Source organism: Symphodus melops, assembly GCF_947650265.1.
Source record: "Symphodus melops genome assembly, chromosome: 10".
NCBI lineage: Eukaryota > Metazoa > Chordata > Actinopteri > Labriformes > Labridae > Symphodus > Symphodus melops.
This window is the reverse complement of record NC_136700.1, coordinates 21,936,653-21,952,435: the sequence shown is the minus strand read 5'-3', so window position 1 is coordinate 21,952,435 and position 15,783 is coordinate 21,936,653. Positions and strand designations below refer to the sequence as shown.

The 15,783-nt window shown below is 38.3% G+C and overlaps 2 protein-coding genes across 8 annotated transcripts; one reads left to right on the top strand and one right to left on the bottom strand.

Moving 5' to 3' along the window:
* The first annotated feature begins 2,625 nt into the window (after positions 1–2,625).
* LOC306830325 (cyclin-dependent kinase 2 homolog) lies at positions 2,626–7,699 on the top strand. Of its 6 annotated transcripts, XM_079353732.1 has the most exons (15): positions 2,626–2,728; positions 2,971–3,022; positions 3,229–3,291; positions 3,460–3,495; positions 3,609–3,718; positions 3,835–4,067; positions 4,224–4,259; positions 4,406–4,471; positions 4,589–4,632; positions 4,736–4,763; positions 4,848–4,988; positions 5,212–5,404; positions 5,553–5,685; positions 6,018–6,125; positions 7,015–7,699. In XM_079353732.1, exons 6-15 carry the CDS (start codon positions 3,995–3,997, stop codon positions 7,450–7,452), a joined length of 1,260 nt encoding a protein of 419 aa, XP_079209858.1. In that variant the 5' UTR covers positions 2,626–2,728; positions 2,971–3,022; positions 3,229–3,291; positions 3,460–3,495; positions 3,609–3,718; positions 3,835–3,994; the 3' UTR covers positions 7,453–7,699. The 6 variants fall into 6 exon arrangements, with proteins under 6 accessions (XP_079209858.1, XP_079209854.1, XP_079209853.1 ...); XM_079353728.1 differs by having other exon boundaries at positions 2,627–2,728; positions 2,974–3,022; positions 4,736–4,988; XM_079353727.1 differs by having other exon boundaries at positions 2,628–2,728; positions 4,736–4,988.
* Positions 6,022–11,895, bottom strand: LOC306830326 (uncharacterized protein). 2 transcript variants are annotated; one of them, XM_079353734.1, is made up of 14 exons: positions 11,837–11,895; positions 11,243–11,317; positions 11,005–11,064; positions 10,744–10,834; positions 10,461–10,549; positions 10,234–10,361; positions 10,095–10,146; positions 9,795–9,892; positions 9,500–9,640; positions 9,355–9,416; positions 8,710–8,756; positions 8,481–8,629; positions 7,893–8,107; positions 6,022–6,126 (listed from the first exon to the last, which is right to left on the bottom strand). In XM_079353734.1, the coding sequence occupies exons 1-14, from the start codon at positions 11,884–11,886 to the stop codon at positions 6,121–6,123; spliced, it is 1,263 nt and encodes a 420-aa protein (XP_079209860.1). In that variant the 5' UTR covers positions 11,887–11,895; the 3' UTR covers positions 6,022–6,120. The 2 variants fall into 2 exon arrangements, with proteins under 2 accessions (XP_079209860.1, XP_079209859.1); XM_079353733.1 differs by lacking the exon at positions 6,022–6,126 and having other exon boundaries at positions 7,709–8,107.
* Positions 11,896–15,783: the final 3,888 nt, after the last annotated feature.

The following is a 15,783-nucleotide window of genomic DNA, read 5'->3' as shown; positions in this document are numbered from 1 at the left end:
CTGTATGACGTTGTGCATTTAAGAGGCTAGCCTTAGTATGTGGACCTATTAACTCTAGTTGCACATTTTCAGAACGTTTCAAAAACTTCTTTTTTTTCTATTCTCCATTTGTATTTCATGCTTTTCATCTGTTGTATTCAGAGTCTGTATAAACAAACAAACAAAACAAAAAAAATGTTTTTATAATGAAATGCTGCTGTTTGTTGAAACGCAAAAGTGCCCAAAATATTTTTTGTGAACCGATGGTGTGCAATAAATGGACAGGTTGTTGTTTTCAAAGGTTTTATTTTTGTCTTTTGGGACAGTGAACTATACTAAAAAAAGAATGTAGAGCGTTTGTTTTCTTTAAATGTGACTGAAGGTGAATCAAATAGAATCCCATTTGATCTGTGAATCGAGGAACAAAAACAAAAAAAAGCTTTGTCATGACGGTGATCTTCAGCTCCTTTCTGTTTGTTTGGAGAGTTGCACGTTCATATCGTTCTGTGAAGTGAAGTGGAGAGCATGTCTTCAGTTGGCGATGCGTTCTGTCACGGCCTTATTTGTCGAGGACTCTTCATCCAGCGTAGCTTCGATCTGTTGTTTAGCATGCCTTCTTCTTTTCTGTATCCCTTTTTATGTGCAATGTTTTCAGATATTTTCATTATATACAGGACATGCCTTTTCAATGTACACTTGATGTTGTATATGTTTTCCAGTCCTTATTTAATGTTAGGAAAATATAAGACAAAAAAACATGGTAGCTCTTCATAATTGCATATATATATTTTTGGTGACTTTTGTATTATGGTTGCTGTTTCATGGCATCTTTGGATATTCTTGTTAAATGTGAATAGAACAGATTAGTTTGGGAGTATGGGGGGCCTTGGTAGTCTTCACTTTGTGACTGTCTGCAGTACGTGTATATATATAAATATACAGTATATACACTCATACTATGTTGCATATTCTTTATACTGTAGACTACTTGATGACAACCTGCTTTGAGACAGTTGTTGTATTTTGTGTCTTTGATACTGTATTTGAACTGTCGTTTGGAGAACCTGTTCAAAAACATCCCAGATAATAGTAATGCAGCCTGCACATTAAAACGGGAGAAGAGGCGTTTGTGGTGTTGAGTGTTTTAACTGGATCATGTTAAAATCTGACAAGGACCACTCTGTATTTTAGAGTTTATGGTTGTTCCCAATCTTTGCTAGTGTTCTGGCTTTGCAGTCCGATTGTTGTTACAGAGTTGTTTTTGTAAAAGTATAAAATGTAAATAAAAAAACCTAAGTCGAAACAAGTCTGAAGTTGTTTTATTTGTACTTCATATATTTTATTTTTGTGATATCTGAGTATCTATGTTAATACATTTTTTTATTGATTTGCTAATTAATAAAGTTTGACGGTGAAAAGTACAGATTTATCACTGTGTTTTACACTTCATTTTTAATTACTTGCATTTTTGCATTTTTACTTGCATATTAGCGTGCCTAATAGTAGCATACTGAGAAGTAGTACACCAGCGTACTTTTTAAAGTCACTACTGAACACTGAGCAGTACCTTATTCTACATGACAATAATCTCTAGCTTGTTACTCATTAAGAGTTCAACCTTAGCACTCATTACTGCTTATTGATAATAAGTTATGAAGTTGTTTTACATGCCTTTTCATCTTAGTGTTTGCTTGCTTACCATATAGGGGCCATACTAAGCTAAGCATAATAATAATACACTAAAAAGTAGCCAGTGTGCTACAATTAGCTAATAAGCAACTAGTTGAGGGTGAATATTGTGACTGTAATAGTTGTACCAAACATTTTTTTTTTTTTTTACAAATAACTAATTTCAAGGAAAGTGGTGCAAAGGCAACTGAGATGACCTCTCCCCCAGAGGTCAACGTTTGCTTACAGTGATTTCTACTCACACACATAAAAACACATAAGTTCAAGACGCATAAAATGAACAAAAAAACAAACATTTCTTAACAAAGAAAAACTCAACTAAAAAAAAAACTGTATTTGTCCACTGTACGGCATACATTTTAGGACATCCTCAGGTCTCAGACGAAGGTGTCAGACCTCAGACGAAAAAGCATCAGTTCTCAGGAAAACCTCCGTCGGGTGTCAGACCTCAGACTAAACGGCCTCAGATGAAACTGTCTCAGACTAAACGGCGTCAGACCTCAGACGAAACGGCCTCAGACGAAAAAGCCTCAGACGAAAAAGCCTCAGACGAAACGGCCTCAGACTGAACGGCCTCAGACGAAAAAGCCTCAGACGAAACGGCCTCAGACGAAAAAGCCTCAGACGAAACGGCCTCAGACTGAACGGCCTCAGACGAAAAAGCCTCAGACGAAACGGCCTCAGACGAAAAAGCCTCAGACGAAACGGCCTCAGACGAAAAAGCCTCAGACGAAAAAGCCTCAGACGAAACGGCCTCAGACGAAAAAGCCTCAGACGAAACGGCCTCAGACTGAACGGCCTCAGACGAAAAAGCCTCAGACGAAACGGCCTCAGACGAAAAAGCCTCAGACGAAACTGCCTCAGACATATTTATTTTATTTATTTTTAAATTCGAGGGGGGGGGGGGGGGGGGTGACTAAACGGCCTCAGATATAATTATTTTATTTATTTATATATTTTTAAATTGGGGGGAAGCGGAGCGTTGCCGGGGAACATGAAACGTCATCAAGATGCGACCACAACAACCCTGGCGCGTCTATGGGCGCGGAATGAAAATACAGTAAGTAAGTTTTAGTTAACGTTCGCCGTTCTGTTTCTTTTGCTTATGCCATTGTTATATATATTGATTTATTGACTTATGGTTAAAAGGTAGGAAGAGAGCTAGCGTTATATTATATTTTTGTAAAATTAGGCCGATACTATTGTGTCTTGCTAATCGTAGCTAGCTTCAGTACATTAACGTTAGTAGCAATGGCTAATGTTTTGCTAAATTGGTCAGTAATTGATCCATATATATTTCAGCAGATGGACAAAGTGAAAGCCTATGAGGATCTTCAAAAAGAACTTGAAAACGGTAACGACTGTTTCATTGTGGTTTAACGGTAATGGTAGCACATTCATGCTGACTTTAACTGCCACACAACGCTGACAGAATTGAGCTTTAATCATGTATGTATGTGTACTTTTTGTTGTTAAAATATAAAAGGTGAATTTGATTCAAGATTTGGTGACTGACTACTGCATTATTGTCACTCCCTCCACTTCAAATTTAATTTGTAGGTGAGCTTACCAAAAAAGGCTTTGATGCCAAAGTCAAAAAGCTCCTGGCAGCTGACAAAACAGGTAGGCTTGACTATTGATAGTTGTTGCACAACTTGTAAAAAATTACAGGCTGATTGAACGTACAATATGAGGACATCACATTTGTATATGAAGTTCACTGTACAGAAGCCTGTGGCAGTTGTGGAATTAATGCAGTTGTTTCATAACACTGCCCTTCTCATATTGCAGATGACACCAACTCAAGAAGGGCCAATGCATTTTTAAGTAAGGAAAAATAAAATTGTACACAGTTGTAAGAGCTAGTACTGTTACTAAGAAATAGTTTAGATCGCTTGGCTTGACACAATTGTCAGTCTAAATGTATAACTACTTTACAGGTGCAGCAGAGGCATTTGGCAAAGCCAAAAAGCTACTAAAGCCCCAAGTAAAGAAAAAACAATTTCCACTCAATGATAAAGATTTGGGCTGTGGAAAATCATTAGTGAAGGTGTGTGAATACTAAGCCACAGACACAGATTGTATGAATGTGTTGTATACATATCTTTGTAAAGACCTTCTTTTATTATGATTACATTTTATTTTATTTTTTTCCCTTGATGTTAGATAAGACTGGCTCCAATGGAGTGGAAGCCTAGAACTCTCAGAAAGTATGGACGGTACCAGAAACTGATTTTGGATGAAACTCCACCTCGCGTCCTTCTACAAGGCCATGAAACCTATGATGACTTGGTCAACATAGGCAAAAACAGTTTCTGGCCAGGGGATGTTGAGGGGAGTGAGTTCACCCTTTGCCATTCTGATGGGTCCAGGTGGAGTAAGGAGGACTTTCACAAAGAGTATAAGACTGTTTCAGACCTTTCGACTCCATGGAAAAGGACAGTTTATGTTGGACGAAGAGAATGTGGTAATTAATAGGCAATAGTGTAATAAGTATTGCTTTTATCTTTAATGTCCAATTTGTTAATTTTGTAAGAAATATTGTTTTTTTGCAGATGTCATGGTTTCAGGTGATCTAAGTTCCGCCTCAGGTGTGTACTTGTATATCTGCCAATGCTAAATGAAAGATTTTTTAAATTTTGTCTTGTGATTACATTTCCAACCTATATAAGCTTGTGCACTATGTGTTTGCTAATGTATGTTTATATTTTTTTGTGTAATGTGTCTAATTTTGCAGATGAACTCCTTAAAACTGATGTGGGCGATGATGAAAGTGGCATCTGTATGTCTGCCGATACTGAATGTATGGACTTTTTTTAGTGTATCTTGAAATTACATATTGAACCGGTATATGGTTGTGTAGTATGTGTGCACTATTGCATGGTTACAATTTTAGTCTAATACATGTCTTATTTTGCAGATGAATTCCCTGAAACTGATGTGGGTAGGAGTCTTGCAGATCAGGTAAAGCCTTGATCTTCATTATGGTCTTATTTGTGTCACGGACATTAGTTAGTACACAGTGGAAAACATGCAGTATAGATATTTTCTCCAAATGTGTTCATAGGATATCCATCCTAAGACATCCAGCTCAGGTGAACTGGAGACAGGGAGAGCGAGAAAGGAAAGCCAGTGCAGGTCACAGGTGGATGTAAATTCAGGGTCATCTGCAATTATAGGCAGAGCTGTAAGCCAAGGGCTGTCACCATGTGCACCTATAGGGGAAAGGAGAGCAGTGGAGGGAGGTGAAGAGCTATTTGTAGGTTCTGCAAATATGTTTCTCCCTGAATCGTCCAGCATGACTCCCATTTTACCATCATGTAAGTAATGTTTTTTGTTAGATTTATCATTAGACATATTTTTAAGCAGAGGTTGAGTTAAACCAAAGAAAGAATAAAAGTTGTCATATTTCAGGGGTAGAAACTGACTACAGCTCCTGGAGATAGCCTTGCATGGTTTAGATATGACTGTTCTACAAACATGACAGGAGTGATTGGAGCACCAAGTGGCAGCTGTTTGATAATGTGTGTTTTTATCCCCAAGTGTATCTTCCACGTGTTCCATATGTGGACAAGGCTTTAATTAAATACGATGAAGAAAACCTACTTGGTGAAGGAACATTTGGCAAGGTATATCAAGGTTCTTTCCATGGTACTCCGGCAGCTGTTAAAAGGATAGTATTTGGCTCTGCAGGATGTGAGGACGACGACATCCAACATGAAATAAACGTGTCCTTGTAAGAACTTACATGTGATTTATATTGTTTTTTTATTTGATAGTGCTGTGTTTGCGAAAGTTTTATAATGATACATTTATCATTGTATTTATCAATGTTGTAAAACAATGTGACACTACATTGTGTTCTTTGTCTTGTATTTTATCAGGAGACTGTCTCATCCCAACATTGTCAGACTCATGGCAGCAGCCCGCAGTGAGACCTGCTTTTTGTTGGCGACCGAATACATTCACGGAGCCACCCTGGAAGCAGTGCTTCATACAGACAACTGCTTTGTAAAGGTGCCATTACTCTTTCTCTTATGTCTGCATGAACAATGTTTAGGTGTGTCTGTGGGGGGGGGGGCTTACTTACTTTGTCTGCTGCCACAGAAGCACAGGATGTTTGCCATAAAAGCATTTTATTTGCTAGAGCTGTATCTGCCTTTTTTTTATTGCACTTCCACCTATGGGTAATTTGGAAGTTGACGTTCTTGTCAATACGTGTACATTTATTTCGGAAGAGATGCAGGACATAGTTACGATTTCTGCACACTTGACCCCATAATGTTTAATTTGAGCAACATTTTCACTATTTCTTTAGTTTACATATATTTTACCTTTTGTCTTGTTAGCTCGAAGGACATGATGCCAGTTTCATATCATTGGACCTTTCAATGGCTGTTGAGTATATCCATGCACAAAGAATCATTCACCAAGACTTAAAGCCAGCAAATGTCATGGTAAGCTACTTGTCTTGAATTACAGTTTTTCTCCCTGATTTTGTTAATTTTCCCAGATCACAACTGAAATTCTCAACTATTTGTTCAACCTCCACGTCATCAAGTCACTTATGCACATCAGAAAAGCAATTTCTCTGCTTTTTCAACAAGTTAAACAGATACAGTACTGCAGATGCAAATGCTTTGGCATATTCATGCAAAGGATTATGTACACTTATACAATTTCCTACATTATCCAGAGCGTATGTTATGTACTGTAGATAAACATGTTTTACATAGGTTATTTTTGATTGTCTTGCCCCCTGAAACATCTAATCATTCGTTCATTGCATGAATCAGTACATGCAGAATGGTTGAACATGTCACATTTTCAATACTGTAACACATTTTGATCGACATGGCATGATCACTTAAATGTAGGAAAGAGTGGACGACTATACATAATTTGCATGAATGTCCCAAAGGATTTGTCCAAAACAATTAGAAATTTGTTTTATGATGTGCACCAATGACTACATGTGGAGGTTGAATAATAAGTTTTGAGATTTTAAATTCTGATCTGAGAAATCTATCAAGCAACTGAAAAAAAATTGTAAAGACAAATTAACCCATATTGTGGGTGTGGTGCTAAGTTGTGAGCTTCATCCCTCTGCCAAGGTTGCCTTGCATCTGTTTCCTGAGATTCACTGCACATCAATAAAAAAAAAGTTAAAAGTGCATCCTACCTGAATACCATAAACATTGGACACTATGGGTGATAGGACTGTAATTAGTATGGGAATTATATAGGTATTATGTCTGTTGCAGCCACGTGGTTTTGACCAGTTATACAATCTGTGAGATTTTGGACAACCTGACCTTAAAAGATTTGTATTTCAATACCTTACAGGTTCACTACCCATCTAAGAAGGCAATCCTGACAGACTGGGGCCTGGCAAACATTAGAGACACTGTGATGGTTCGTCAAGGCAGTAGGTTCACTGCACAGGCTGTAGGGCCAACTGGTGGTACTTATCTTTACATGGCTCCCGAATGCATTCTACACTTTGAAGAGGCCTCCTTGCAGACAGACATGTGGTCCATGGGAGCTACATACCTGGAGCTCCTCACTGGGTCTGTTCCGTGGAAGGTCAAGAAACAACGAGAGCTGGTTGCACTAATGGCTGCCAAAACCCCACCACATGCCCTAGCACATCTCAGTGAGAGGTACAGTTTTCTTAGTGGGTTGGTAAGCTATGACCCCGCATCGAGGCCTGCCGCATCTGATGTTGTACAGTTCCTCAAGTCAGGAGTTGATCTTGCAAGCCGATATGGCTACAGCTGGTAATCAAGCAATAAGTTGGGGTTCAACAGTACATTTTTACCACTGTGCTAATATGTTTTGCTGTATGTTGTAGTCTGCTGTTTATGAAGCACTGAAATTCTTTTCTTACAGTTGAAAATTATCAAGAAATCAAAATGTAGGTTAGGACCTTTGAAACATGGAAAACATTGTTTAACAAGAAAGTTTCACTTTTTCTGAACACTAAACTTCCAATACTGTGAAAATGTTCAAATAAAAACATTGCCAGTTATTTGTATCATTTTATTTCTCAAAAGGTATTTAATATACTCCAGCTGATAGCCCTGTCGCTTGTCTTAGCCAAAGGAAGACTGGTGAGGTGTTTTAAAGATGTCACTTGCTCACTCCCCTCCCATCCTCTGTCTGATGAGAACTTCGTATATCTCATTTGCCTCTGCAAATGTACAGGGTGTAGGAATTGTATTCTTGTTCATGGCAGTGGTGAATTCTTGGACTATCATGAGGTATGCAGCAAGACAACCATCTGCTGTGTTTGGAAAATGACTGCTTTCCAAAATGGCATGGCACATGTCTCGGAACTCCTGGTTTGCCACCATTAATGGTTCATCTTTCTCACTGACAAGTTCTTTAGCGTAGTCGAGGAGGTCTGTGTCGACTGGGCACAGCATGTCAGCAAAACCTGCAATTGGGGGAACATTTTCCATTAGAATGACAAGTACATCAATAATTGCAAAGCTGTTTCAGAGCATGCATATAAATCAGTTCACCATGACCTACAATGCTTTAAGCTGAAGCTTCAATGTCTTTCCTGCATGTTAATTTAAATATGAAATGTTTTAAGTAGGTTTACAGATTTAGTAATATGAAATTAAAAAGATAGGTAGCCAACACTAAAACATAAACAAATATTTACAAATTTCAGAATTTGTTCCTATAATCTGTCAGTCTGATGCAATGGTGTGATTACATTGGCAAATGACGTGTGTTTTGTTACGTTAGAATTAAGTTAAATAAAGATTATCAACTTTTGTTGCAACTTGCAAGTAACATACCAGGAGGTGGGGACGTGTAGAGAACATCTGGCTTCCCAAATGGACCTGCAGCATAGCGTTGTTTGCGGATGTCATGGGTGTTCCATGTTATCTGCTCAGTTTTCAAATCTTTCTGAAGGAGTGGAAGGTGTGTGTACTGCAAGCAGTTGCTTTGGAGAAAGAAATGGAACTCAATGTTAACATTAAATCTGTTAGTGACATGCAATTAATCTGATCATTATTGACTTACATGTGTACAGGGTTGTCAAGCTCAAGGATGCCAGACTCCATCATGGCCTAAGCATGTGATTTTGAAAAAGACAGAAGTTGTATGTTTTAGCATTACATCAGTGAACCAAATTCTAAATTTATGTCAATCAAGTCTATGATTACAATAAGAGTGAGGAAATGCCCAAAAACTACAAGATTTTAATTCCCAAAGATGAGTGGGTTTTTTAAATAAAAATAAAGTCATGTAGCAAAGTAACTAGAAAATCAGGGTATGCAGCATTTATTTTCTTTTATATTAAGTCAAAACATCCTCATGCTTTTCCTTAAATACGCATACACAACAGTTAGGATCACTTCAGAAGGCAATAGAATAAAGCAAATGCTCCTGCTTGACGAGGACTTTTTTGATCTTATACTCTACAGTTTATATGTGTTTCTTGGGGACAGATTCAATCAGCCTTGACTAGCAACACATTACATTTAGAAAACTATCTAATCCAAGATATGGTCCAAAAACAAAAGAAAGTCAAACATCTAAATTGTCAGTTGGTGTTGGATGTTCATTTTACATCAAGCTGGTGTAAATGTCAAGCAAAAAAACATTAAACTTTAGGAGCGTACTTTTTTTATTACGTCTGTATTGTTAAATCATTTGCTTTTATACCTCAAATGTTATCAGCCATTTCTTGATCCATGCCCTCTTTAAAAGGCTGTTGAACCATTCGGCTCTCTAAACAATGAAAAATTACACTATTATTTTGAATGCCATCAGTGCCGGTCTAAAAATATTTGTGTATAAATGTAAAAACTTTCCTGGTTGTGCACTGATGTCCCCATTCTGAAGCACTGCTGTGCCTGGTTCCCCTGCTCACGCATGTGAAATGCCATCTGCATTTGACCAACAACAAGGTTCTCCTTTCCTCTGTCACCTCGAATCAATTTGGGACAGCCTGAGCATACAAAAAGAAAATCTTTTGTTTGTGCCATAACTGTTTGGTATTTGAAACCATATCAAGGACATTCTATTGTTACCAAAACTTAAATCTTTCGCTTGGTAACTGTTTTCTAGGAATTCCAACCAATTAAAAACAATACAGTGCATACCACCCTGCTCCTGAACAGCATCGTAGAAGTATCTTGCAACAAATCTTTGCTTGCGGTTGGAAGTGCCTAGCTTCAACCAAAGAAGTTTCCTAGAAAAACTGAGTGGACAACAACAGAAAAGGTGCACATATTCACATTACTATAATAGGACTGAATTACCGTTATGGCACGTGTAATCATAGCAAGACTTTTACTGAAAGTCTACATGGCCATATGTGACAAAATCTACATCAACACCTAATCTTCATGGAACATTAAATTATCAATGAATTTACAGACTGCAAAGAAAATGCAACATACCCATCAATACCTAGATGTATCCACATGCCAAAGAACTTCAGTTTGTCATTACCTGTATGGAACAATGTATGTTTCTGAATGAGTATAAACTTACCATCTTAGAAGTTGATCACTTAAATTTAAAAGATAAGATATGTACCATCAATGTGCCAGGTGTCATTTGGGCCATGGCAGAAGTAATTCCTCCGGTGAATTTTCTTCTTGCCAGGAGCTCTTTTTTGAAGACCACTTGCATCCAGATCCCTCATTATTTCAGCAACATCATTTCTATATTAACAGGAGATTACAAATTAATTAAAATGACCTACAAATTAATTGAAATGAGCTTCTACCTCATAACATTAAGAGCAAAGTATAGAGACCAACCTGTAGCAAGGCTGCACTCCTCTGATATCCCGAACCCGTTTCAGCATTGCCCTGATGCCTTGTTCAGGTGACCACTGTCTCATCTCACTCTGTAAATCAACACATTGCACAACATATTAAACCATTTGAATTATCATAAGGAAAAACACTGCAAATACAACCTGAGCAACTAACATTTCATTACATGTATTCAATATATCGGCAAAAATCCTGCAACAAAGGTTCCAGAAAAACATATTAATATCTTAGCCTTATTGACAATACTTGTTTTATTAAGGCTTACCTCCACAGCTTTGCGGATTTCAGTGAGAGGTCGCTGGGGGTCTCTCCGCCTCAATCCCAGAACTTTCAAAATCCTTCTCATGTGTCTCTCACTGTTAGGTCACAAAACAACCACAATACATGCTTTCCTTATAAAAGCACATGCATTGTGTCTTGTCCACAAGGAAAAGACTTTTGTAATTATAAGACAATGTGCATATCAGAGATGTGTCATGTCAATGGTATCTGATACAGCAACACATTTCTCAAAATGCAGGCCTACCTGATTTCATGTCCAGATGAAGCCAATACAGAGCGTATTTCCTTCTGTTTCAAGCCATTTCTGAATAACAATATTATCATATCCTCTACAAAACGTTAAGTGTGACAACCATAGGTTGAATGATATTCTAACACCTGTACTGATGCAAAATAGCTAGCCAGTGGAATTATGGAAATTTCTGGGTGTGAACATTCTACTTAAGAGGTAGTAACTTTATTCAGCTAAAACTCATACATACATAGCCTCATAAGTATATTGATGATTGTGGATACTCCTTTCACTCTTGCTGTCAGTTGACATCTTGCACCAATGTCTGAAAAAAAGTAAACAACAAAAATGTTATTGCAAAATAATAGCGTTAGGCAATTAGTAGAAATCCACAACTGACAGCTTTCTATACAATACGTCATTTGAAATTTAACGAGCTATAATTTTAGGACTAATGGTCAGTATTTACACTTGGTTCATTTTAAATATCAAACAAAATGTGAGAATTTGATTTACTACAATACACGACCTAATCACTTCACTGTTTTAAGTGCTTTAATAGCCTCACAGCGTTAATCATTTAAAGCCTCCCATAATCATTTAAGGGAGCTAAAATATGTGTCTGCTACAAACGTATGCTATGTACATTTGTAGCAATTGCTACTACTGAAGCTAGCTACGATTAGCAAGACACAATAGTATCGGCCTAATTTTACAATTTAAAAAATATAATATAACGCTAGCTCTCTTCCTACCTTTTAACCATAAGTCAATAAATCAATATATATAACAATGGCATAAGCAAAAGAAACAGAACGGCGAACGTTAACTAAAACTTACTTACTGTATTTTCATTCCGCGCCCATAGACGCGCCAGGGTTGTTGTGGTCGCATCTTGATGACGTTTCATGTTCCCCGGCAACGCTCCGCTTCCCCCCAATTTAAAAATATATAAATAAATAAAATAATTATATCTGAGGCCGTTTAGTCACACCCCCCCCCTCGAATTTAAAAATAAATAAAATAAATATGTCTGAGGCTTTTTCGTCTGAGGCTTTTTCGTCTGAGGCCGTTTCGTCTGAGGCTTTTTCGTCTGAGGCTTTTTCGTCTGAGGCCGTTTCGTCTGAGGCTTTTTCGTCTGAGGCCGTTTCGTCTGAGGCTTTTTCGTCTGAGGCCGTTCAGTCTGAGGCCGTTTCGTCTGAGGCTTTTTCGTCTGAGGCCGTTTCGTCTGAGGCTTTTTCGTCTGAGGCTTTTTCGTCTGAGGCCGTTTCGTCTGAGGCTTTTTCGTCTGAGGCCGTTTCGTCTGAGGCTTTTTCGTCTGAGGCCGTTCAGTCTGAGGCCGTTTCGTCTGAGGCTTTTTCGTCTGAGGCTTTTTCGTCTGAGGCCGTTTCGTCTGAGGTCTGACGCCGTTTAGTCTGAGACAGTTTCATCTGAGGCCGTTTAGTCTGAGGTCTGACACCCGACGGAGGTTTTCCTGAGAACTGATGCTTTTTCGTCTGAGGTCTGACACCTTCGTCTGAGACCTGAGGATGTCCTAAAATGTATGCCGTACCACTGGGGTAATTCAAGGGGACACAGCAGTAAATGAACAACATTTAACCAGGCTACAGAGTCAACAAAAGACTAAAGTTTCAAAGAGTAAAGTGTTAGTACACAATTAAAATACAGCATTACAAAGTTAGATACAAAGGACAGCAAAAGAATAGAAAGTTGAAATACAAAAAATTACAAAGGTGGTGATATTCAGTGATGTCAGTGATGACGTCATCAAAAATACCCTGGAAGTGATATGGCCCCTTGGTTGACAGCATGGAGTTTCAAACAATGTGAGGGAAAGGATGAAAAGTGAAACATTTTTAAGCTACAATGATCACTGTGTGACTGAAAAAGGAATCCACATACCTGTAGCCTGGATAAAAGTAAGTGATAGACAGCTTGAGGCTGGGACACATTCAGACAAACATGAAGTTGCTAACTGGATTAGGGACAAGTAAGGGAATGTCATCTTTGAGGATGTGAAGTGAAGGGGGTTGATTGCTGGATGATGTGTGTCACAGACAAAACTCAAGAAGGGAATGAAAATCAAAAATGGAAATGATGATATGGTGTCATGTGTCCCACTTCACATGAGAACTCCAGTGAAAGGAGGTGTAATCCGAGTGATACAAAGACAGTAACAGAGTGTTAGACCGTCACTGAAGGTCCCAAGTGAGTGACAGAGAAAAGTCTGACACAATCAGCTATGTTACATTTTGATTCAGTTTTAATTTGAGTCAAAGTTTTCTTAGACCATATCAGTTATTCAGTAAATCCATTCAGTGCTCACAGTGTTGGATGTTTGGACTCAGCTCACTTGTGCGTAGATATTATTTTGGAATTTGTGGTAAAAATGTAGATGTGTAAAAATGTAAATGTAGTGATGAAATGTGTGGCAGTACAGATGGTAAAAAAATAAATCAAAAAAGTGTAGTGAGTGTTGGGGAGAACATGCTGTGTGAAGGGCAGAATGTCCAAAGAGAAAGAAAGAGATCAACAGCATGAGGCTGAGGTCCAAGACAAGGCCAAACAAAATGAGAAAGCATCCAGGAATTACAACCAGGACGAATTAAGAGAATCAAGCCAGGTAGGAAACATGAGGAGTTCTGTCGCTGTAAGGACACAACCAAGTTCTTAGCTTTACTGGCAACAGCGATCAAACCATAGCTAATGTTGAAGTCGAAGGAAAATGAATTAGTTTGTTAAGTATTACTGAAATACAGTGAATACCAGGATAGTTGCAGGATATTTTACGCAGTCTGAGGACCGACCTGTATAATGTATTTTGGATTCACTCTTTCAGTGGATTTGGATCACTGGGACTCATGCTGATGGAGCAGGACTCTTCTTGTTGGAGTATTATGTCCAGAAAAGTACAGTAAATCTTCAAATGGCAAGCCAATATACAGTTCTTTATACTTATCAGGTTGCCATGCTGTAACCCATTTACACCAGCCATCCCTGGTCTTACTAGTAAGGATCCTTTGACTCAAGTGACACCACTTGAGGACATCAATGTGACCTCACCATAGCAAAATGCTGTATACAACTTAAACAGTATTTCTCTTTAAACACGTGTAAATGTTTCTTCATAAGAAAGATCAAACCTGGCCTCTATGACTTATGTTGTTTAGCGTAAAATGTGTTAACGTATTAGCCCTTGTTGCTTACTTTAAATGTGAGATTATAATTCATACTGTATTAATCCTGCAAGGGGAAATGTGGTTTACACTCTGTTTAATGAACATAAACACACACATAGTCTGAAATGCACAAACAGGATCTTATGGATATGCATTAATGGAGTGGTCTCTGAGAGAGGGGGCTGCCCAACCAGCGTCAGCTTCAGTTCCCAACCCAAGTCTCTACAGACTGAGTTACTGCCACCCCAAACAAGTGTTCTCACACTGGGAGTCGAACCCAGGCCGTCTGGGTCAAAACCAGGAATTCTAACCACTAGACCATAAAGATCAGATGAGGAGAAAAGAAAACTTGCAACAAGCTGGGTTTAAGCTGAAGATTACATGCTGAGTGTCTTAGACCAGCAGGCCACACTACAAAGCTTCAGCCTGACCACTATCTGCTGGACTTGTGGTCAAACTGCTTTCTCACAGATGTTCTGAGGATGTGCACTGGCTCCCTTGAGGAGTACGAGGCCAAAACATCACTGTTATGCTTATGAGCATTCAATGTTTTAAAGTTGAGCGCTCAGTGCAGGCGCCGGCCCAGAATAATAAAGTCACACAGAGTACACAGTGTAGAAAGCATCCACATCTGCATCAGCCATCATCACTTTGTCTCATCCTGTTTTGGAAGTGTTTGTAATCTTCTGAGGCCAACACTAATGCTCACTTTTGTTTTGGCTCGGCAATAGTTATCATTCTCTTATCGACCCAAACACACGATGACCAGTCTGAACTGTACTCATGCTTTGTTTAATGCAGAGTTTTGACATTAGCTCAGATCAACACTGAATCATAGTTATGTAACGCACCAGTTGTATGTATGAACTGTTAAACTCTGGATGGAGAGGAGTACCATGGTGCACCAGGAAAACATTTCTTCTTGATGGCTTTCTTATGGATATTGCCAGCCTTGCTAATTGTTCAACTATGATATTTTTTAGGAAAATTCAGGACAGTCTGATCATATGATATTCATCATGCACAGCTTTTACATGATCTTTAAACAATTAGTGATGTCTGGAAAGTTTCATTTCCATCATGTAACGCAAAACTGGCTCCTCTTTCACAGATTTCCACTCAACCTGTCATCTTTTTTCATAAATCTTAATCAGATAAGTCGTTTATCTGTTACAGAAGTGCTGAAAGTTTTTTTTATGGTGTAACATCAAACATTTTACCCTAAAATAAATCACTCTTGCAAGTTGGACAGCTGGTTGGGAAGCCGACCTTAACCTTGAAGCAGTGTTCAAGGTTGGCTGAGCTGCAGCTTTGGCTTTCAATTGCTCATCAATGAAAAACTTTTGACCATTTTAAACACTCCTATGAATCTAATAGATATATTGCACTAAATATTTACTAAACCAAATGTTTGATAAGGATAAGGATAAACTTTATTGATCCCCCAATGGGGGAAACAGCAGCTCAAAAACAGGAAACAGGAAATATAAACAGCATCAATTAAAAAAATTAAATAAGGAAGACAAATACAAAATAATTAAATAATACTAGGCATAAACACTATGTACACTTTCACTTGTGGAAAGACAGATCAGATTAAAAAGACACGCTG